The 22,401-nt window shown below is 48.3% G+C and overlaps 1 protein-coding gene across 1 annotated transcript; it reads left to right on the forward strand.

The window, feature by feature from the left end:
• Positions 1–263: 263 nt before the first annotated feature.
• Positions 264–21,039, forward strand: DDIAS (DNA damage induced apoptosis suppressor). The gene is made up of 5 exons (XM_072133994.1): positions 264–388; positions 13,435–13,560; positions 14,422–14,577; positions 17,758–17,875; positions 18,663–21,039. The coding sequence occupies exons 2-5, from the start codon at positions 13,448–13,450 to the stop codon at positions 20,607–20,609; spliced, it is 2,334 nt and encodes a 777-aa protein (XP_071990095.1). The 5' UTR covers positions 264–388; positions 13,435–13,447; the 3' UTR covers positions 20,610–21,039.
• Positions 21,040–22,401: the final 1,362 nt, after the last annotated feature.

Consider the following 22,401-nt stretch of genomic DNA (forward strand, 5'->3'; position numbering starts at 1 on the left):
GGTGTACATTTCTTCTAAAATATTTTCACCACCAGTCTCTATTCTAATATCATTTACTCATTACCCTTCCCACCACTGTCCCTGTAAAGGGATAGCACTCGCCATTTTCTTGAAGACTAACTTACTGTAAACCTTTAGGCATAAACTACAACAATATGGCGTCCGTGCACAGCGTTGTAGTGCTTTATTGTCCTCTTGTGAAATCCAGAGCTTCACTACAACCAATAAGTGCAGCTGTTACAATCGTACACACCTAGTAAGGATCGCGCTGATTGGTAGTTTCGGTTTCTTCCTGGTTACTATATCAGTGTTGCTGTTGTGACGTCACTTGTGCGCTCGGTTTGAAAACCTGAGGAGGAGGAGAAGACCGGAGCAGTGTCTCGGTGAGGTGAGTGTTCATGGGGCCGAGCAGAAGACGAAGTGTAGGACTACTACCCCCAGCATGCAGTTTATTAGTTACCAGAGAGTCTGTTGTGAGCAGTGGTCCTCAAATGATCAACTACGTCTCCTAGCATTGCTAGTAATGCTCATCTGATGAGCTACAAGCCCCCGCATTATCTGATGTAACTCTCAGGATGAACTACAAGCCCCAGCATTACCTGATGTAACTCTCAGGATGAACTACAAGTCCCAGCATGCCCAGTCTCCTCTGTGATTATACACTACAGATCCCATCATGCCCAGTCTCCTCTGTGATTATACACTACAAGTCCCAGCATGCCCAGTCTCCTCTGTGATTATACACTACAGATCCCATCATGCCCAGTCTCCTCTGTGATTATACACTACAAGTCCCAGCATGCCCAGTCTCCTCTGTGATTATACACTACAAGTCCCAGCATGCCCAGTCTCCTCTCTGATTATACACTACAAGTCCCAGCATGCTCAGTCTCCCCTCTGATTATACACTACAAGTCCCAGCATGCCCAGTCTCCTCTGTGATTATACACTACAAGTCCCAGCATGCCCAGTCTCCTCTCTGATTATACACTACAAGTCCCAGCATGCCCAGTCTCCTCTCTGATTATACACTACAAGTCCCAGCATCCTCAGTCTCCTCTCTGATTATACACTACAAGTCCCAGCATCCTCAGTCTCCCCTCTGATTATACACTACAAGTCCCAGCATGCTCAGTCTCCTCTCTCTGATTATACACTACAGGTCCCAGCATGCCCAGTCTCCTCTCTGATTATACACTGCAAGTCCCAGCATGCCCAGTCTCCTCTCTGATTATACACTACAGATCCCATCATGCCCAGTCTCCCCTCTGATTATACACTACAAGTCCCAGCATGCTCAGTCTCCTCTCTCTGATTATACACTACAGGTCCCAGCATGCCCAGTCTCCTCTCTGATTATACACTGCAAGTCCCAGCATGCCCAGTCTCCTCTCTGATTATACACTACAAGTCCCAGCATGCCCAGTCTCCTCTCTGATTATACACTACAAGTCCCAGCATGCTCAGTCTCCTCTGTGATTATACACTACAAGTCCCAGCATGCCCAGTCTCCTCTCTGATTATACACTACAAGTCCCAGCATGCCCAGTCTCCTCTCTGATTATACACTACAAGTCCCAGCATGCCCAGTCTCCTCTCTGATTATACACTACAAGTCCCAGCATGCTCAGTCTCCTCTCTCTGATTATACACTACAGGTCCCAGCATGCCCAGTCTCCTCTCTGATTATACACTGCAAGTCCCAGCATGCCCAGTCTCCTCTCTGATTATACACTACAAGTCCCAGCATGCCCAGTCTCCTCTCTGATTATACACTACAAGTCCCAGCATGCTCAGTCTCCTCTGTGATTATACACTACAAGTCCCAGCATGCTCAGTCTCCTCTCTCTGATTATACACTACAAGTCCCAGCATGCCCAGTCTCCTCTCTGATTATACACTACAAGTCCCAGCATGCCCAGTCTCCTCTGTGATTATACACTACAAGTCCCAGCATGCCCAGTCTCCTCTGTGATTATACACTACAGGTCCCAGCATGCCCATTCTCCTCTCTGATTATACACTACAAGTCCCAGCATGCCCAGTCTCCTCTGTGATTATACACTACAAGTCCCAGCATGCCCAGTCTCCTCTGTGATTATACACTACAAGTCCCAGCATGCCCAGTCTCCTCTGTGATTATACACTACAGATCTCAGCATGCCCAGTCTCCTCTGTGATTATACACTACAGATCCCAGCATGCCCAGTCTCCTCTCTCTGATTATACACTACAAGTCCCAGCATGCCCAGTCTGCTCTCTGATTATGCACTACAAGTCCCAGCATGCCCAGTCTGCTCTCTGATTATACACTACAAGTCCCAGCATGCCCAGTCTCCTCTCTGATTATACACTACAAGTCCCAGCATGCCCAGTCTCCTCTCTAACGATGAATTACATCTCCAAGGGACCTGCAGCTGGTTCATGCCAAATCTGAGCATGTCATGAGTGGCTGTAGATAAATAACTACCTCAAAAGTGACATTATTGTGATTAAGGAGGATGATGGGCCTTGTAGTTCACCGGTTCCTGGAGAGAGTATGTCTGGGGACAGTTTTTTTTTTTTTTTTTAAAAACATCAGCTTCATGTGGACTGTGCTTTGGTCTCTTCCAAGAGGTTGGGCCTCCACTAACTGTATACCGCAATAATGGCTGGTCCTGACCACTGCTGGCTATGATAGAAAGGTGTCAGGACACACAGGACATGGCAGCTCGCTGTGTATGGGGGGTGTAGTCACAGAGGGGTCAGAGCGCCCATGCTGACCCCTGACCACTGCTGGCTATGATAGAAAGGTGTCAGGACACACAGGACATGGCAGCTCGCTGTGTATGGGGGGTGTAGTCACAGAGGGGTCAGAGCACCCATGGTGACCCCTGACCACTGCTGGCTATGATAGAGAGGTGTCAGGACACAGGACATGGCAGCTCGCTGTGTATGGGGGGTGTAGTCACAGAGGGGTCAGAGCGCCCATGCTGACCCCTGACCACTGCTGGCTATGATAGAAAGGTGTCAGGATACACAGGACATGGCAGCTCGCTGTGTATGGGGGGTGTAGTCACAGAGGGGTCAGAGCACCCATACTGACCCCTGACCACTGCTGGCTATGATAGAAAGGTGTCAGGACACACAGGACAGCTCGCTGTGTATGGGGGATGTAGTCACAGAGAGGTCAGAGCGCCCATGCTGACCCCTGACCACTGCTGGCTATGATAGAAAGGTGTCAGGACACACAGGACATGGCAGCTCGCTGTGTATGGGGGTGTAGTCACAGAGGGGTCAGAGCGCCCATGCTGACCCCTGACCACAACTGTCTATGATAGAAAGGTGTCAGGACACACAGGACATGGCAGCTCGCTGTGTATGGGGGGTGTAGTCACAGAGGGGTCAGAGCGCCCATGCTGACCCCTGACCACTGCTGGCTATGATAGAAAGGTGTCAGGACACACAGCACATGGCAGCTCGCTGTGTATGGGGGGGTGTAGTCACAGAGGGGTCAGAGCGCCCATGCTGACCCCTGACCACTGCTGGCTATGATAGAAAGGTGTCAGGACACACAGGACATGGCAGCTCGCTGTGTATGGGGGGTGTAGTCACAGAGAGGTCAGAGCACCCATGCTGACCCCTGACCACTGCTGGCTATGATAGAAAGGTGTCAGGACACACAGGACATGGCAGCTCGCTGTGTATGGGGGTCGTAGTCACGGAGGGGTCAGAGCGCCCATGCTGACCCCTGACCACTGCTGGCTATGATAGAAAGGTGTCAGGATACACAGGACATTGCAGCTCGCTGTGTATGGGGGGTGTAGTCACAGAGGGGTCAGAGCACCCATACTGACCCCTGACCACTGCTGGCTATGATAGAAAGGTGTCAGGACACACAGGACATGGCAGCTCGCTGTGTATGGGGGATGTAGTCACAGAGAGGTCAGAGCGCCCATGCTGTCCCCTGACCACTGCTGGCTATGATAGAAAGGTGTCAGGACACACAGGACAGCTCGCTGTGTATGGGGGATGTAGTCACAGAGGGGTCAGAGCGCCCATGCTGACCCCTGACCACTGCTGGCTATGATAGAAAGGTGTCAGGACACACAGGACATGGCAGCTCGCTGTGTATGGGGGATGTAGTCACAGAGAGGTCAGAGCGCCCATGCTGACCCCTGACCACTGCTGGCTATGATAGAAAGGTGTCAGGACACACAGGACATGGCAGCTCGCTGTGTATGGGGGATGTAGTCACAGAGGGGTCAGAGCGCCCATGCTGACCCCTGACCACAACTGGCTATGATAGAAAGGTGTCAGGACACACAGGACATGGCAGCTCGCTGTGTATGGGGGTGTGGTCACAGAGGGGTCAGAGCACTCATGCTGACCACTGCTGGCTATGATAGAAAGGTGTCAGGACACACAGGACATGGCAGCTCACTGTGTATGGGGGGTGTAGTCACAGAGGCGTCAGAGCGCCCATGCTGACCCCTGACCACTGCTGGCTATGATAGAAAGGTGTCAGGATACAGGACATGTTTGGAAGGGGGGTCTAATCGATTAGCGCACTCTGAGAGGTTGGTGAACTAGTTTTTATTGATAGTCTACAAGTCACAACGCGTTTCGGGGCACAAGGACCCCTTTCTCAAGTGAAAAAGACTGATGGTAAATGAAGGAGGAAAGAAAGATAGATGCAATATAAATGATAGTACAACAAATTAAAAACATAAGTTGAGAAAAGATAGTTGTGAGGTTTCAATTACTAAAAATATAATAATTTTTTATATAAATTGTAAAATAATAATGGTGATGAAATCTCTAAAAATAGATCTATCTTTAAAACATACATATAAAAATGAATGGTTCATGTGGTACATTGGTTTCATAGGTAACTTATTAATAGGATATTGGTAGGAATCACATTCATATAAATGAAGTATATTAAATAAATAAATAAATTGATTAATTGATTAAATAACTTGATTTGTTTTGTATGGCTATTCAATGTTTAAAACATATGCGACTGGAGGCTTGTTATATACATAAAAGGTGAAGATAATTCATAAAATGCATGATAAATGGATATTTTGCAGCCACAAAGTTTCAGCAGTGAATGGGCAAATATAATCAATAGATAAATAAATAAATAAATAAATAATTAAATAAATAAATGAATGAATAGATGAATAAATAAATATTTAAATACATATATAATTGAATCGATGATTAGAGTGAGAACAGAGATCACTCAGTGATTATTTGTAAGACTCAGTGGATGTCAAAAGATTGTTACCTGGTGCCACAGGAAATGAAGAGTCTCCAGGAGCATCGGAGTGTATGTGTCTGCGCCCGAATTTATCTCCAAGTATTGGGGAGCGGCTCGCGCCTGAATTTGAAGTTGCGCATGTGCAGTCGAATCTTGTGTACCAGAAAAATGTCGGAACCGTAGTGGGCGACATATACGTATCGGATGTTGCGCGTGCGCAGTAGGTTTACCTGTGCGCGTGCGCACTGGAGAGACGGAGTACCGTGCAGAGAACCATGGCATTTGCTTGCGTCGGATCATCTGTATAGGTGAGTACCAGTGGATTCAAAGGAAGGAGATTAGGTATTGGTGGACAGCTGATCGGAGTCAATGTGATGGATCAGTAGAATGATGTAAATTATCTATTTCGGGGTCTGTAAGGAAGGTAGATATCGGGGGATATCAGAGGGGTGCGTGATGGATTTGTTACTATGTAATGGTGTGAGAGATGGGGAGTGTATGGAAACTCGATGTAGGGAATGTACAAATATGGGGTGATGTGGGTGAGAGAGACCTGGACAGCAAAATAATTAGAAATTGTTTTCTAGTGTTTCGTTTAAGCCATTGGGGACTAGGCAGTTCAGCCTATATATCCAATACATTTCCCTTTGGCAAAGTTTGGTGTATCTATCGTTGCCTGCCGGGATTTGTTCGATGGGGATGACGGAAAATCCGGAGAAATCGTTTTGGTGGAAGATATGGCTGTGTCTAGACACGCTATGTTTCATAAAACCGTTTGTAACGTTACTACGGTGTTTGTTTAATCTGGTATTGAGCTGTTGAATGGTACGGCCGATGTATTGAAGCCCACAGGGGCATTCTAGTAGATAAATCACATACGAAGATGTGCAGTTTATGAAGGCTTTGATGTGAAAAATTTCTTTGGTTGTGTTGCTACTAAATTGTTTAATTCTGTGACGTATGTTTAGGCAGCATTTACAGGTGGACTGCCCACATCTAAAACTGCCAATGGTTTTTGGGAGAAAATTGTTAGCCTGGGTTATACTTTTCCTAGACCGGAGTTTGCTTGGAGCCAACATATTTTTTAGAGTTTGGGATCGTCTGTAAGTGATGATCGGTTGTTTGGTTAGTTTTGGTTTCAGGTATGGGTCATCAAGGAGAATTGACCAATGCTTCTCAAGAATCTTTCGTAGGCGGGGATGATTGTCATTGTACGTGGTAATAAAGTTTAACCTTTTTTTCCTTTGTTCAAGGTCGGGGGGAATTTTTTCGCGGGGAGCCAGGCATTCGTTCTGTGATAGTTTTTCAGCTCGTGAGAGGGCGGCTGTAACAATCCCTTTTGGGAAACCTTTATCCAAAAACCTGTTAGTGAGGGTTTTACTTTGTTTTATGAAGGTGTCAGTTTCTGAGCAATTTTTTCTGATACGTCTGAACTGACTGAAAGGGATATTCTTCCTCCATTTGTAGTGGTGGGAACTTTTAAAGTGCAAGAAACTATTGCTGTCGACCTTCTTAAAGAAGGTCTTTGTGACGATTTTTTCGTTAATAATTTGTAGGGTTAGGTCTAAGAATTCTGTTTCCTTTTTCGAGTTTGACTGAGTGAATGATAGGCCCCAGTTGTTTTGATTAATGGAGGTGACGAAGGCTTGGATTTCTTCTTCTGTGCCATTCCATATTAGCAGGAGATCGTCAATATATCTCTTATAGTAGATGATGTTATTGGACCATTTGGAGTTGTTAAGTATGAATTCAGTTTCAAATTCCCCCATATACAAATTGGCAAAACTTGGGGCAAATCTGGTGCCCATTGCCGTACCCCTAACCTGTTTGTAGGTTTTGTTCTGAAAATTGAATACATTGTGTGTCAAAATAAACTCTATAGCTTTCAGAATGAATTTCCTTTGTTTCTCCGGCATGTCATTCTTCCTAGTGAGATGTTGATCAATTCTATAGATGCCCTCGTTGTGTGGAATGTTCGAGTATAAGGAGGATACGTCAAGGGTGACCCACCAATAGGAGGGTTCCCAAGGGATGTTTTGTAAACTGAGAAGAACGCTGGTGGAGTCGCGGAGATATGATGATAAGTTGAGAACATACTTTTGCAGGTGTATGTCAATATAATGGGATAAATTGCAGGTCAAAGAACCAATGCCCGAGATGATGGGGCGTCCAGGAGGGTTTTTTTGGTCTTTGTGGATTTTTGGTAAGTGATAGAATGTCGGTGTAGAAGGGGACTCTATCCAGATGTAATCCTTTTCTGATTTTGTTATGATGTGGTTAGTGAAGGCGTCGTTGAGCAGATATTTTAGATCATGTGCGTAGGACCAGGTGGGGTCATTTTGTAGGACCTCGTAGTAGTTGGTGTCCGATAGGATTTTAGAGGACATGGATACAGGACCTCTAAAGGATACAAGGATACAGGACATGGCAGCTCGCTGTGTATGGGGGGTGTAGTCACAGAGGGGTCAGAGCGCCAATGCTGACCCCTGACCACTGCTGGCTATGATAGAAAGGTGTCAGGACACACAGGACATGGCAGCTCGCTGTGTATGGGGGGTGTAGTCACAGAGGGGTCAGAGCGCCAATGCTGACCCCTGACCACTGCTGGCTATGATAGAAAGGTGTCAGGACACACAGGACATGGCAGCTCGCTGTGTATGGGGGGGGGGGGTAGTCACAGAGGGGTCAGAGCGCCCATGCTGACCCCAGACCACTGCTGGCTATAATAAAAAGGTGTCAGGACACACAGGACATGGCAGCTCGCTGTGTATGGGGGGTGTAGTCACAGAGAGGTCAGAGCACCCATGCTGACCCCTGACCACTGCTGGCTATAATAAAAAGGTGTCAGGACACACAGGACATGGCAGCTCTCTGTGTATGGGGGGTGTAGTCACAGAGGGGTCAGAGCGCCCATGCTGACCCCTGACCACTGCTGGCTATGATAGAAAGGTGTCAGGACACACAGGACATGGCAGCTCGCTGTGTATGGGGGGTGTAGTCACAGAGGGGTCAGAGCGCCCATGCTGACCCCTGACCACTGCTGGCTATGATAGAAAGGTGTCAGGACACACAGGACATGGCAGCTCGCTGTGTATGGGGGGTGTAGTCACAGAGAGGTCAGAGCGCCCATGCTGACCCCTAACCACTGCTGGCTATGATAGAAAGGTGTCAGGACACACAGGACATGGCAGCTCCCTGTGTATGGGGGGTTTAGTCACAGAGGGGTCAGAGCGCCCATGCTGACCCCTGACCACTGCTGGCTATGATAGAAAGGTGTCAGGACACAGGACATGGCAGCTCGCTGTGTATGGGGGGTGTAGTCACAGAGTGGTCAGAGCGCCCATGCTGACCCCTGACCACTGTTGGCTATGATAGAAAGGTGTCAGGACACACAGGACATGGCAGCTCGCTGTGTATGGGGGGGGGTAGTCACAGAGGGGTCAGAGCGCCCATGCTGACCCCTAACCACTGCTGGCTATGATAGAAAGGTGTCAGGACACACAGGACATGGCAGCTCCCTGTGTATGGGGGGTGTAGTCACAGAGGGGTCAGAGCGCCCATGCTGACCCCTGACCACTGCTGGCTATGATAGAAAGGTGTCAGGACACAGGACATGGCAGCTCGTTGTGTATGGGGGGTGTAGTCACAGAGCGGTCAGAGCGCCCATGCTGACCCCTGACCACTGCTGGCTATGATAGAAAGGTGTCAGGACACACAGGACATGGCAGCTCACTGTGTATGGGGGTGTAGTCAGAGAGGGGTCAGAGCGCCCATGCTGATCCCTGGCCACTGCTGGCTATGATAGAAAGGTGTCAGGACAGACAGGACATGGCAGCTCGCTGTGTATGGGGGGTGTAGTCACAGAGGGGTCAGAGCACCCATGCTGACCCCTGACCACTGCTGGCTATGATAGAGAGGTGTCAGGATACAGGACATGGCAGCTCCCTGTGTATGGGGGGTGTAGTCACAGAGGGGTCAGAGCGCCCATGCTGACCCCTGACCACTGCTGGCTATGATAGAAAGGTGTCAGGACACACAGGACAGCTCGCTGTGTATGGGGGGTGTAGTCACAGAGCGGTCAGAGCGCCCATGCTGACCCCTGACCACTGCTGGCTATGATAGAAAGGTGTCAGGACACGCAGGACATGGCAGCTCGCTGTGTATGGGGGATGTAGTCACAGAGGGGTCAGAGCACCCATGCTGACCCCTGACCACTGCTGGCTATGATAGAAAGGTGTCAGGACACGCAGGACATGGCAGCTCGCTGTGTATGGGGGATGTAGTCACAGAGGGGTCAGAGCACCCATGCTGACCCCTGACCACTGCTGGCTATGATAGAAAGGTGTCAGGACACACAGGACATGGCAGCTCGCTGTGTATGGGGGGTGTAGTCACAGAGGGGTCAGAGCGCCCATGCTGACCCCTGACCACTGCTGGCTATGATAGAAAGGTGTCAGGACACACAGGACATGGCAGCTCGCTGTGTATGGGGGATGTAGTCACAGAGGGGTCAGAGCGCCCATGCTGACCCCTGACCACTGCTGGCTATGATAGAAAGGTGTCAGGACACACAGGACATGGCAGCTCGCTGTGTATGGGGGATGTAGTCACAGAGGGGTCAGAGCACCCATGCTGACCCCTTACCACTGCTGGCTATGATAGAAAGGTGTCAGGACACACAGGACATGGCAGCTCGCTGTGTATGGGGGGTGTAGTCACAGAGGGGTCAGAGCGCCCATGCTGACCCCTGACCACTGCTGGCTTTGATAGAGAGGTGTCAGGACACACAGGACATGGCAGCTCCCTGTGTATGGGGGGTGTAGTCACAGAGGGGTCAGAGCGCCCATGCTGACCCCTGACCACTGCTGGCTATGATAGAAAGGTATCAGGACACACAGGACATGGCAGCTCGCTGTGTATGGGGGTGAAGTCACAGAGAGGTCAGAGCACCCATGCTGACCCCTGACCACTGCTGGCTATGATAGAAAGGTGTCAGGACACACAGGACAGCTCGCTGTGTATGGGGGGTGTAGTCACAGGGAGGTCAGACCGCCTGACCCCTGACCACTGCTGGCTATGATAGAAAGGCGTCAGGACACACAGGACATGGCAGCTTGCTGTGTATGGGGGGTGTAGTCACAGAGGGGTCAGAGCGCCCATGCTGACCCCTGACCACTGCTGGCTATGATAGAGAGGTGTCAGGATACAGGACATGGCAGCTCGCTGTGTATGGGGGGTGTAGTCACAGAGAGGTCAGAGCGCCCATGCTGACCACTGCTGGCTATGATAGAAAGGTGTCAGGACACACAGGACATGGCAGCTCGCTGTGTATGGGGAGTGTAGTCACAGAGGGGTCAGAGCTCCCATGCTGACCCCTGACCACTGCTGGCTATGATAGAGAGGTGTCAGGATACAGGACATGGCAGCTCCCTGTGTATGGGGGGTGTAGTCACAGAGGGGTCAGAGCGCCCATGCTGACCCCTGACCACTGCTGGCTATGATAGAGAGGTGTCAGGATACAGGACATGGCAGCTCTCTGTGTATGGGGGGTGTAGTCACAGAGGGGTCAGAGCGCCCATGCTGACCCCTGACCACTGCTTGCTATGATAGAAAGGTGTCAGGACACACAGGACATGGCAGCTCGCTGTGTATGGGGGGTGTAGTCACAGAGGGGTCAGAGCTCCCATGCTGACCCCTGACCACTGCTGGCTATGATAGAGGGGTGTCAGGATACAGGACATGGCAGATCACTGTGTATGGGGGGTGTAGTCACAGAGAGGTCAGAGCACCCATGCTGACCCCTGACCACTGCTGGCTATGATAGAAAGGTGTCAGGACACACAGGACATGGCAGCTCGCTGTGTATGGGGGGTGTAGTCACAGAGGGGTCAGAGCGCCCATGCTGACCCCTGACCACTGCTGGCTATGATAGAAAGGTGTCAGGACACAGGACATGGCAGCTCGCTGTGTATGGGGGGTGTAGTCACAGAGGGGTCAGAGCGCCCATGCTGACCCCTGACCACTGCTGGCTATGATAGAAAGGTGTCAGGACACACAGGACATGGCAGCTCGCTGTGTATGGGGGGTGTAGTCACAGAGGGGTCAGAGCGCCCATGCTGACACCTGACCACTGCTGGCTATGATAGAAAGGTGTCAGGACACACAGGACATGGCAGCTCGCTGTGTATGGGGGATGTAGTCACAGAGAGGTCAGAGCACCCATGCTGACCCCTGACCACTGCTGGCTATGATAGAGAGGTGTCAGGATACAGGACATGGCAGCTCGCTGTGTATGGGGGGTGTAGTCACAGAGGGGTCAGAGCACCCATGCTGACCCCTGACCACTGCTGGCTATGATAGAAAGGTGTCAGGACACACAGGACATGGCAGCTCACTGTGTATGGGGGATGTAGTCACAGAGGGGTCAGAGCACCCATGCTGACCCCTGACCACTGCTGGCTATGATAGAAAGGTGTCAGGACACACAGGACATGGCAGCTCACTGTGTATGGGGGATGTAGTCACAGAGGGGTCAGAGCGCCCATGCTGACCCCTGACCACTGCTGGCTATGATAGAAAGGTGTCAGGACACACAGGACATGGCAGCTCGCTGTGTATGGGGGGTGTAGTCACTGAGAGGTCAGAGCACCCATGCTGACCCCTGACCACTGCTGGCTATGATAGAGAGGTGTCAGGATACAGGACATGGCAGCTCGCTGTGTATGGGGGGTGTAGTCACAGAGGGGTCAGAGCACCCATGCTGACCCCTGACCACTGCTGGCTATGATAGAAAGGTGTCAGGACACACAGGACATGGCAGCTCACTGTGTATGGGGGGTGTAGTCACAGAGGGGTCAGAGCACCCATGCTGACCCCTGACCACTGCTGGCTATGATAGAAAGGTGTCAGGACACACAGGACATGGCAGCTCACTGTGTATGGGGGATGTAGTCACAGAGGGGTCAGACCGCCCATGCTGTCCCCTGACCACTGCTGGCTATGATAGAAAGGTGTCAGGACACACAGGACATGGCAGCTCACTGTGTATGGGGGTGTAGTCACAGAGGGGTCAGACCGCCCATGCTGTCCCCTGACCACTGCTGGCTATGATAGAAAGGTGTCAGGACACACAGGACATGGCAGCTCGCTGTGTATGGGGGTGTAGTCAGAGGGGTCAGAGCGCCCATGCTGACCCCTGACCACTGCTGGCTATGATAGAAAGGTGTCAGGACACAGGACATGGCAGCTTGCTGTGTATGGGGGGTGTAGTCACAGAGCGGTCAGAGCGCCCATGCTGACCCCTTACCACTGCTGGCTATGATAGAGAGGTGTCAGGACACAGGACATGGCAGCTCGCTGTGTATGGGGGGTGTAGTCACAGAGGGGTCAGAGCTCCCATGCTGACCCCTGACCACTGCTGGCTATGATAGAAAGGTGTCAGGACACAGGACATGGCAGCTCACTGTGTATGGGGGGTGTAGTCACAGAGGGGTCAGACCGCCCATGCTGCCCCCTGACCACTGCTGGCTATGATAGAAAGGTGTCAGGACACACAGGACATGGCAGCTCGCTGTGTATGGGGGGTGAAGTCACAGAGGGGTCAGAGCATCCATGCTGACCCCTGACCACTGCTGGCTATGATAGAAAGGTGTCAGGACACACAGGACATGGCAGCTCGCTGTGTATGGGGGTGTAGTCACAGAGGGGTCAGAGCGCCCATGCTGACCCCTGACCACTGCTGGCTATGATAGAGAGGTGTCAGGACACACAGGACATGGCAGCTCGCTGTGTATGGGGGGTGTAGTCACAGAGAGGTCAGAGCGCCCATGCTGACCCCTGACCACTGCTGGCCATGATAGAAAGGTGTCAGGACACACAGGACATGGCAGCTCGCTGTGTATGGGGGGTGTAGTCACAGAGGGGTCAGAGCGCCCATGCTGACCCCTGACCACTGCTGGCTATGATAGAAAGGTGTCAGGACACACAGGACATGGCAGCTCGCTGTGTATGGTGGGTGTAGTCACAGAGGGGTCAGAGCGCCCATGCTGACCCCTGACCACTGCTGGCTATGATAGAAAGGTGTCAGGACACACAGGACATGGCAGCTCGCTGTGTATGGGGGTGTAGTCTGCTGTACAGTATAATATTAGGCCTGCTCCTGATATCTCCCCGTCTTCTTCCCTCAGGACTTTCGGCTTTATGAATGGCAGGCGGAGGTTTCTCCTGGGCACGGTCCTCTCCATCCAGAGCAGCAGCTTCACCTACCCGGCCTGCCAGAACTGCTGCTCCCGACTAACCCTGACCTCCTGCAGGTAACACAGCACATCGTCCATGTCATTGGCTGAAAGTACCACTAGGGGGCAGCCCCACCACATACATTACTCTGTTTTTGTGAAGTGAACATAGGGGTGTTTAACTCTTACATAACCTGATGGGAGCCACAGAAATGGTCGTTATCGGAAGGGCTATTCTGAGCATATTGGACCAAGGGTAAGTTTTTCCAATGGGACGGAAGTCGTGTAGCAAATCCAAGACGTCCAGAATTGTCTCAGAAATCGATTGCTGCAATCAGATCTGCAATATCTGGTGTGGTACTAGAGTTATCAACACAGAAATTCTCCGGCAGGTTCATAAGGATTGGATCCAACTCCTACAGCTCTGTGTTCAGCTCCAGGGACAACACGTCACATAGCTGTGCATCACAGGGGACGTTCCCGGTGGTTGTTGGTCATTTCTGTGGTAACTTTTGAGCCACAAAAATATTGCAGATCTGATTGCGGCAATCGATTTGTGAGTCAATTCTGGATTCTTCTGTGATCTGCGGCCTGAAGATAGACCCCCTACACCCAATACTTGCCGGGGTATCAGGATTTCTGAAATAAGAGGGGGTCCTGGTCCTGACAACCCCTATATTTTGGCTTGTAATCACAGCGCCATCTATGGTAGAAATAAGGGATAAACTTTCTGGGGGAGATTTATCAGAAGTGTCTGAGAGCAGAACTGTTCTAGTTTCCAATGTCAACCAATCAGAGCTCAGCTTTCAGTTACCTAAAGCTGAGCTCTGATTGGTTTCCATCAGTGTTCAGTCTCTGGTTCCTTTTTTTTTTTTTTTTTATGAAAGTTCTTTTCAAGTGCCAACTTTATTGACCCTCCTGTAACGCTTCCTCTCCCAGGTACGAGTGCCGTAGATGTGGTACCTCCTATAAAGACGCCACACACCGATACAAACTGTGCGTGAAGGTGTCAGAGGAGCGCACGCTTCATCACATCACCATCTTTGGGAAGTGTTTGGAGAAAATATTCGGAGCGAGCGCCGATTCTTTGCACAGGTGAGACGCCGATTCCTTCCTGCTTCCGGCTCCATCATCTTCTAATTCTTTACATCACCATTTGGCGTCTCTACCCATCTCCTCCCTCCCTGAATAATTAACTAAAGACGGAGCGGGAAGGATCTCCTGTGATGTAGCGAGGCTCATTTGCATAATTTTAAAATACTTTTTACAAATTTTGCGAAATTAAGTAATCAGAAAGAAAAACGGATCCTGTTTCAGGATGTAATTGTGCCTGGTTTAGATTTCCTATAAGGTACTGTACCCTTAGTTTTATTGTCATTCCCCTATCCAGTCCATTCTCACTAATTGACGGAGCCACAAGTTGAGCATGTGTATTGGCACTCCATTAAGTGTTTAAGGGAGTGTTAGAAATCGCCAAGCACAGCGCTCTCCTACCTCCGGCGCTACTTGAGCTGGAGATACCCCAGCGCTGTGTTCAGCAATTTCTCACTGCCCCATCAATTAGTTGGAGAAAAACGGAACCCCTATTCTTTTAATCCGTGTGGGTTCAACCCTAATCGGCCACATTCTTTGGTACGTCATGATGTCGTTAAAGGAAATATACCATCCTAATAAACCAGGCACACTTACTCATAGACCAAATCATCGTGACTGTGGTAACCATCTTTTATTTCTTATCTATGGCCTCCTTCCTTCTAAAATCCACTTTTTTTTTTTTAAATTAAGCAAATGAGTCTTTCTGAGGGGCTCCATGCTCCATAAACACCAATGGAGCCTGGAGCCCCTCAGACAGATTCATTTGTATAATTTAAAGAAAAATCTTACTCTTGTTTTTACCAAAAAAAAAAAAAAAATCAGTAGCTTAAAAAACAGCAGATCCTGCCGGAGGGGCACACATCAGTAGGTCAGTGTGGTTGGTTTACATCCTGGTTTAAAGATTTTCTTAAAGGATTTCTTTACTGTGTGCAGACCCTCCATTCTTCTTTGTTTACATGTCTGAGCTCTGCTGAATAGGAGGAGCTGTAGAAGGAGACGATGACTCATCCTGCTCCCTCCTCTCTTTCTGACAGTGAAAAGAGACTCAATGGGTGACGCCATGAGGACTTTCTGGAGCAGTGAGAAAGGAGCTATATATATATATATATATATATATATATATATATATATATATATATATATATATATATATATATATATATATAAGGGCAGCACGGGGTGAACATGGAAATGCCTGAAAGACTCAGGAACATATACATGAAAGAGATTTATTGTAAGGTGGCCAACCCATTTAAATCTGTGACCATTCAGAGTAGGAGGTCAGGGGTCATTGTATATATACACAAAATAAAGTGGGCAAAAATCTCCATGTGTGTCTCCTGTCTAATGGTACGGAGTATGAGGCAGCAGCGGGATATGGGGCTTATGGCAGGATGACGGCTCGGATGTAAGATCATGTCAGTCCTGAACTCCCTTCTTATCTTACACGTACATTCATTTCCATTTCCAGACAGCTCCCCCTGCCACGTGTCTGCGCTGATTTGTAGGAGCCAGTATTCTTATTATTATGCAGATACGATCACTTTTCTGACAAATCTTTTCCAATTTTTTTTTACGTAAACAACTTGTTTATGCGGAAAGAACAATCTCCGGAGAAGGTTTTTTAAATATTCTCCTTAATGGGATGCGTCAGACGAGATTGCAGGATGTGTAGCGATTGTAAATCCCAGTATACACCAGTCTCCAATACTGGTAATAAGGAGATGGACCCAATAGTCAATGTGACCTGTAACTGACGGCATGTTAAGGTGGCAGGAGGACGCAGCCAGGAGGTGGTGGATGACGCAGGAGAATCAGGTCTGGCATCTTTATGGTAAACTGCATTATTAGTGGAGTAACTATTCAGGCATAACATTAAAGGGAACCTGTCACCAGGTTTTACCCCACTAAATAACCAGCCGCCTCAGGTAGGGGATAGAATTCCCTCTTTGTTATGTGAATTCTCACCCGTGTACATATATATATAAAAATCTCCCTCAAATTCAGGCAAATATGACTCTTCTCACCTCATTTGAACAGATGAGTCATTTTTAGAGGAGGCATGGAAGTCTCTTTTCAGACGCCCCTATCTTTGGTTCTATAGCAGCTAGAAACAAGCTTTTTGTGTCATATTAAAGATAAGAATCACATCTTGTGGTTCTGTGAGCTACAGAACCGGACACACAAGCGGCTAATAAACGGACAGGAACTGAATCTTTATCTGCCGCTCGCATTTCCAGCAGTGTCTTTAGCTCTCTGTATCTCCAGTTCCGTAGCTCATAAGATGGTTCTGAGAAATTCTTATCTTTAAAATGGTTTTCCCACAAAGCAGGCTAGGCCCTAACCTGCTGATCCGTGGGGGTCTCTGTGATGGGACCCCCTAGGACCTCCGTTCTAGTGATCTGTGGGGGTCCCACTACTGTAACCCCCACCAATCTGGAGGTTAGGTCCTGTGGATAGTACCTAACTTTCTTCGTGGGGAAAACCCCTTTAATATGACACTTCTAGGTGCTATAGAACCAAAGATAGGGATGTGACAATCCCCCTGCAACCACTAAACTTGACTCTTCTCACCTCCTTTTCACATGAGATGAGTCATATTTGTCTGACTTAAGGGGACATTTTTTATAGGGTTATAAGTATAGGACGAGGTTTCCCATTTAAGAGAGAAGTCTACAAAGAAAATTTCCTCCCCTACGTGAGGGGGGGGGGGGGGATTATCGTTTAGTGACTTAAAACCTGGTGTCAAGTTCATTTTAAAGGGTTTCTCCAGTTTTCCCTTCCTTCCAATGTACTATTTTCAGTGCTGGCTGTTGCTGCTCAATGACTTGTCCTACAGACAGGTCATCAGTATCAGATGGGTGGGGGTCAGGCACCCAGATCTTGTATGATGAGTTGGGTTACTTGTCTTTGGCCAACAGAACCTGTATAGTGGCCATGGGTACTGCAGCTCGGATCCTGTTCAGAATCTCAGGTTTTTCACTTCGGTCTTCTGATTCTGGCTACATCCCCCTATACGGCCTCTAAAGGAACACCAAACATTTGATGTAGGGTCCGTATATCTGACCCCCAAGAATCTGCTTTGAAGAATAGGTCATCGTTATCATAATGTGACCCCCAACCCGGAATGTGCAGAACACGCCGCTAGTCATTTATGTGTTTGTTTGTTTCTCCTTCTAGTCATTTGCAGGGTTCTTCAGAACTTTGCGGAGATCCAGAACATGACAGAGCCCAGGAGCTGATGTTCCAGGCGGCAGAACGTTGTCTCATTGGCAGGAGCTTTGTGTTTGCAGTCAAGGTGAAAAGTCCCTCCTTTTATTTCATACTAATGTGGCTAAATTCTGGGCCTGACACTCTGGATTTAGCTCATACATTTGTCAATATAATCCCTTTCAGGTTTGGTAGTGAGAAAGGAACATGAAGCAGACAGCGCCATTCTCTGTATAGTGGCCAGACCTGGTTACTGCAGATCAGCTATTTATTATAATAGAGCCATCACAGCTAAAATACACATCTTTTCTCCCTTTTATGTAGTAATAGAATCAGAAATCTCTGCTGAATCCATCTTGGCTGCGCAAAATAAACTACAGCTCAGAGAGGGATTGTATAACATAGTCTACCGAGAGGGGAGGAGCACTCACTCACCCTCCTTTCTCCGACCGGCCCTGTACTCGGCTACGGTTCGGTCTTGATGCACACACATGTGAATAAGGCCTGGTAGTAAATTTTGACCTTGCCTCAAATGCTTTATACACATGAGTACAGGTCAGTACTTGTCTTTATTATCCTATATGACCCTCTAGATGTTTGTGTGTCAGAGAGGGAGTGATTTTCATGGCAGACTCTACTTTATTTTCTGCGTTCAGTATATGGTTGACCTCCTAGCAGCTAGTCTCCAGTCCCCTACGAGAGAGGCTTTGCTCCTTTCCTGACAAGCAGGGCAAATACTATTTCTATTGGCTGCTCTGCAGTATACAAGCCTATTATTCACTGGAGCGGACCGATACCAAATATTCTTTCATTTTTTTTTTAGATATTACGGACGGTGATCCAGTTTTTTACCTTTTTTCTAAATTTCCATTCAGGTTCCTGAGAATTACCACAGAAGCGATTCCCTGGTAGCATGTCAGATCATTCACCTCGACGAAGACCCAATGAGCTGCACGGTTCTGAATTATTTCACTCGGCTGTCAACATCCACGCACACGAAAACCAATGTCTCCACAGACTCCACCAACCAAGATCTGAGTGACCTGGGGTTTAGTGAGAGCAGCTGTAGCCTTCACCAGAGCGGGAATCGGTATGGGGACTACTGGCAGCAGTCGCTCGGCTTGGTGTCCTCCCCTTTAAGCGTGACGGGATGCAATTCAAGACAAGGTGATTGTAGCAGTGCAGAGCAAGATCCGTATCCGGGAGCTCTGATGTCTCCGAGCACTACATTATGCATGCAGAAACACTCCTGCAGCACACCAAGGGTTAACTGCTCCCCCTCTCGATATGCAGACCCTAATTCCAGCAGTCCTCCCCGCTCTCCGCATCTCCATAGCTTTTCTTCCAAATCAAAAACCGCTCTTGGACAAGAATCCTATTTGCAGAAGTCAGGAAGTTGTCGGAGCCAAAGCCGCTCAGCACACACTACGCAACTCCCTCCTGCCCAGACAGCTGAAATCCATCAAGCCAAGGAGGAAATTTGGGAAGAGTTCCCATTCTCCGAAAGCCTGAGCGAGTTTATTGCTAAGATCGAAGACGGCGAGGGCGGAAAGCCTCACTTCACCGCTAAAGAAAGCAAAGAGGGAAGACTATCAGATGTGAGAGAATGCAGGAGACCGAGCCACTCGATGAACGTTCCAGATCTAGCACCGCTCCGAAATTTAGCGATTGTGCAAGATCCGTCACGTGACGACTTTGACAGATTCTCTGACGAGGACTCCAGTACATTTGTGGTAAACCATCTCTGTTCAGTTACCAGAGGAGGTGACACCGGATTATCCGGTGGAACGTTACACAAATCTGCAGATTTGAGTAGCGTCCAAAAATCTTTCAAAAAGTGCAATTCGTTTGACCTTTCGAGAAGCAGAGAGCAGGATCCACCAAGTCCATTGTATCCGAAGGTGTTTCCATACGTGGAGGATAGCTTGGGCATGTGCAGTTTTATTGAAGATCTAGACAGTCAAAACCTTCAGGTTGTTGACGAGGAACCAAAAAGTTCCGATGCAGAAGCGGCCGACGCAACGGCTGGTCTGACTAGTGACCACTACAATGCGTCTGCGGATCTCTTCGAAGGTGGTCATCATCTAGAAGATAGTGGGCGTACCTCGCAGTCAGGACACACTGGATCTATGATTAGAGGTCATGGTAGACTCATGGTTCCTCTAACCAGTTCTCCTTGTACTGACGTCCTTCCATATCGGCATAGAGGTTCCTTGGCGAATAATTACGAGACGACCATAGAAGACCTCGCCCCTTATTTGCAGTCCACACCGGCACTCGGACGACTTTCAGAAACCGGCAGTCTTTCTATCGACCCGTGGCGCTTTAATATGGCGTCCAGTTCCAAGTCTTGCATCGTATCCATAAGGACTAAATCGAGCATCACCATTAGACACGTTCTTCTCAAGAACTTAAAAACGAAGCGTAAATCCATGTTTTATGGAAGCTCAGACAATTCTTCTCCTTGGTCCCCAAATTTGTCCCTTTGTGATGGCTCAATGTTGCTGAGCCTAAAGTATAGAAGGGCAACGTTGGCCCATAAGTCGTGGAATAGTAGGACCGTTTTGGAAATGAAAGACGATCACAGGAACCCAGCACGAGACCATACTGACGAGCCAACATGTACGGACTCGAGGAGCATCGGAGAACATCTAGAGAACATGGAGAACTTGTCTCCTGTCACCTGCCCAACGCGAGAAGGTGAAGATCAATGTCCTCCTGTACAGGAACAACTTCTCTCAAGCGATTGGTCTCCAGAACTGTTCTCTGCAAAGTCCAATATCTCTCACCCGAGTGACTGTCTTCAGAGGCGTCTATTTTAACTAAAACGTATGAAAGAATATGTCATGAAATTCTATTTATTGAGCCAATTCCGTTCTCTATGTAGTCCAAAATGGAGAAAGCTGCTGTTGACGGATCTTATTCTGAAGGGCGTGGAAGTGACGAGGTTGCGATAGCGGCCACAACGCTGTAGATCACAAATGTGAAATAGCTGCCGTGTCTGGTCCTTATAAGAAGTTCCTATATCATCTTAATGAAGACGGATCTTCAGGCTAAGGATGTGTTAAAGAGACCCTGTCGCCAGGTTTTACCCCTTTAGCAGCCCCCTCAGGCAGGGGGTGAAATGTCCTTTCTAGAATTCCCTGTTTTATGTGAAATCTCACCCATTAACCTGTAAAAAAAAATATCCTCCGTGTCATGTGAAAATGAGAAGAGTCATATTTTGCAGAGATGAGTCAAGTTTAGCGACTGCATTGGGCGGGGGGGGGGGGGGGGTTCAATTCAGGTGCTCCTTTCTTTGGTTCTGTAGTAACTAAAGACATGCTGCTGGTGATAAGATAAGAATCTCGTCTTTTACTTAGGGTGGCACAGAGGCTTAGTGGTTAGCGTTACAGCCTTGCAGCGCTGAGGTACTGGGTTTTAGTCCCAGGGTCAACATCTGCAAGCAGTTTGTATGTTCTCTCCGTGTTTGCGTGGGTTTCCTCCCGGGTTTTCCGGTTTCCTCCCCACACTCCAAAACATCCTGGTAGGTTGATTAGATTGTGAGCCCCATTGGCCAAGCTCTGTGCAGCGCTACGTCATCTGTGTGCACTATATAAATCAAGTAATTGTTATTATTAGTTCACATCAAGATTGTGGATCTGTGAGGTACCTTAGATACAGACAAAGGGACAAAGTAATGGACCCGAACTGGATCTTTATCTGAATCTCTGGATCTTTACATTACAAGCCTGATTTGATCTGAAAGTATAAGAATCTTATCTTTATTTTGACACCACTTTTCGAGGTACAGTATATTTTGGACTATGAGATTAAGGCGCACCATCAATAAATGCCTGCTAAAACATCTAGGTTCATATATAAGGAGCACTGGAGTATAAGGCGCACCTGACTATAAGGGTGAATGACCAGCAGGTGGCAGACCTGTGCACAGTTCAAGTCAGCTGTTGTCTGTAAGTACGGTTCATATATAAGGCGCACTGGACTATAAGGCGCACCTTTGATTTCTGAGAAAATGAGAGTATTTTTGTGCGCCTTATAGTCCGAAAAATTTGATACTTTTATATAAGGAGAGTCTGATGTAACATCTACTTGCAGCCTCCTAAACTTGACTCGTCTCAAAATATGACTGTTCTTTGCTCATTGTCACATGACTTGGGAGGAGATTTTTTAATAGTAAACAAGCAAGATTTCACATAAGGGGTAAATCTAGAAAATACTCTTCATACCCTACCTGCGGTGGGGTAGTAATTTAATGAGGGGAAATCTGGTGAATCCCTTTTAAGTTGCTAAAAAACCCTTTTAGCCAAATTCAGGTTCTGTGCAATTAAAATAATAACCAAACTGCATAATGAATAGTGCAGATGACAAAAGTAAAATTTGATATATAATTTAATATAGAAAAATGTTCCTGTGTTCTTTTGCTGGCTTTTTTTCCCTGCTTTTAGCAGTGTGTAAAATCATCATCCCTTCCTGTACTCACTAATAGCACATAGATAAGGAGAAGGTGGAAAAGTTTATATCATTTCTTACAGACAATCCCGTAATAGACTTATCTCCTTACAAAGCTGAATATTCTCCTTGTAGGTAAGGAGTTAATCTTTAGCCTCCTCT

This window comes from Engystomops pustulosus, chromosome 2, assembly GCF_040894005.1.
Source record: "Engystomops pustulosus chromosome 2, aEngPut4.maternal, whole genome shotgun sequence".
NCBI lineage: Eukaryota > Metazoa > Chordata > Amphibia > Anura > Leptodactylidae > Engystomops > Engystomops pustulosus.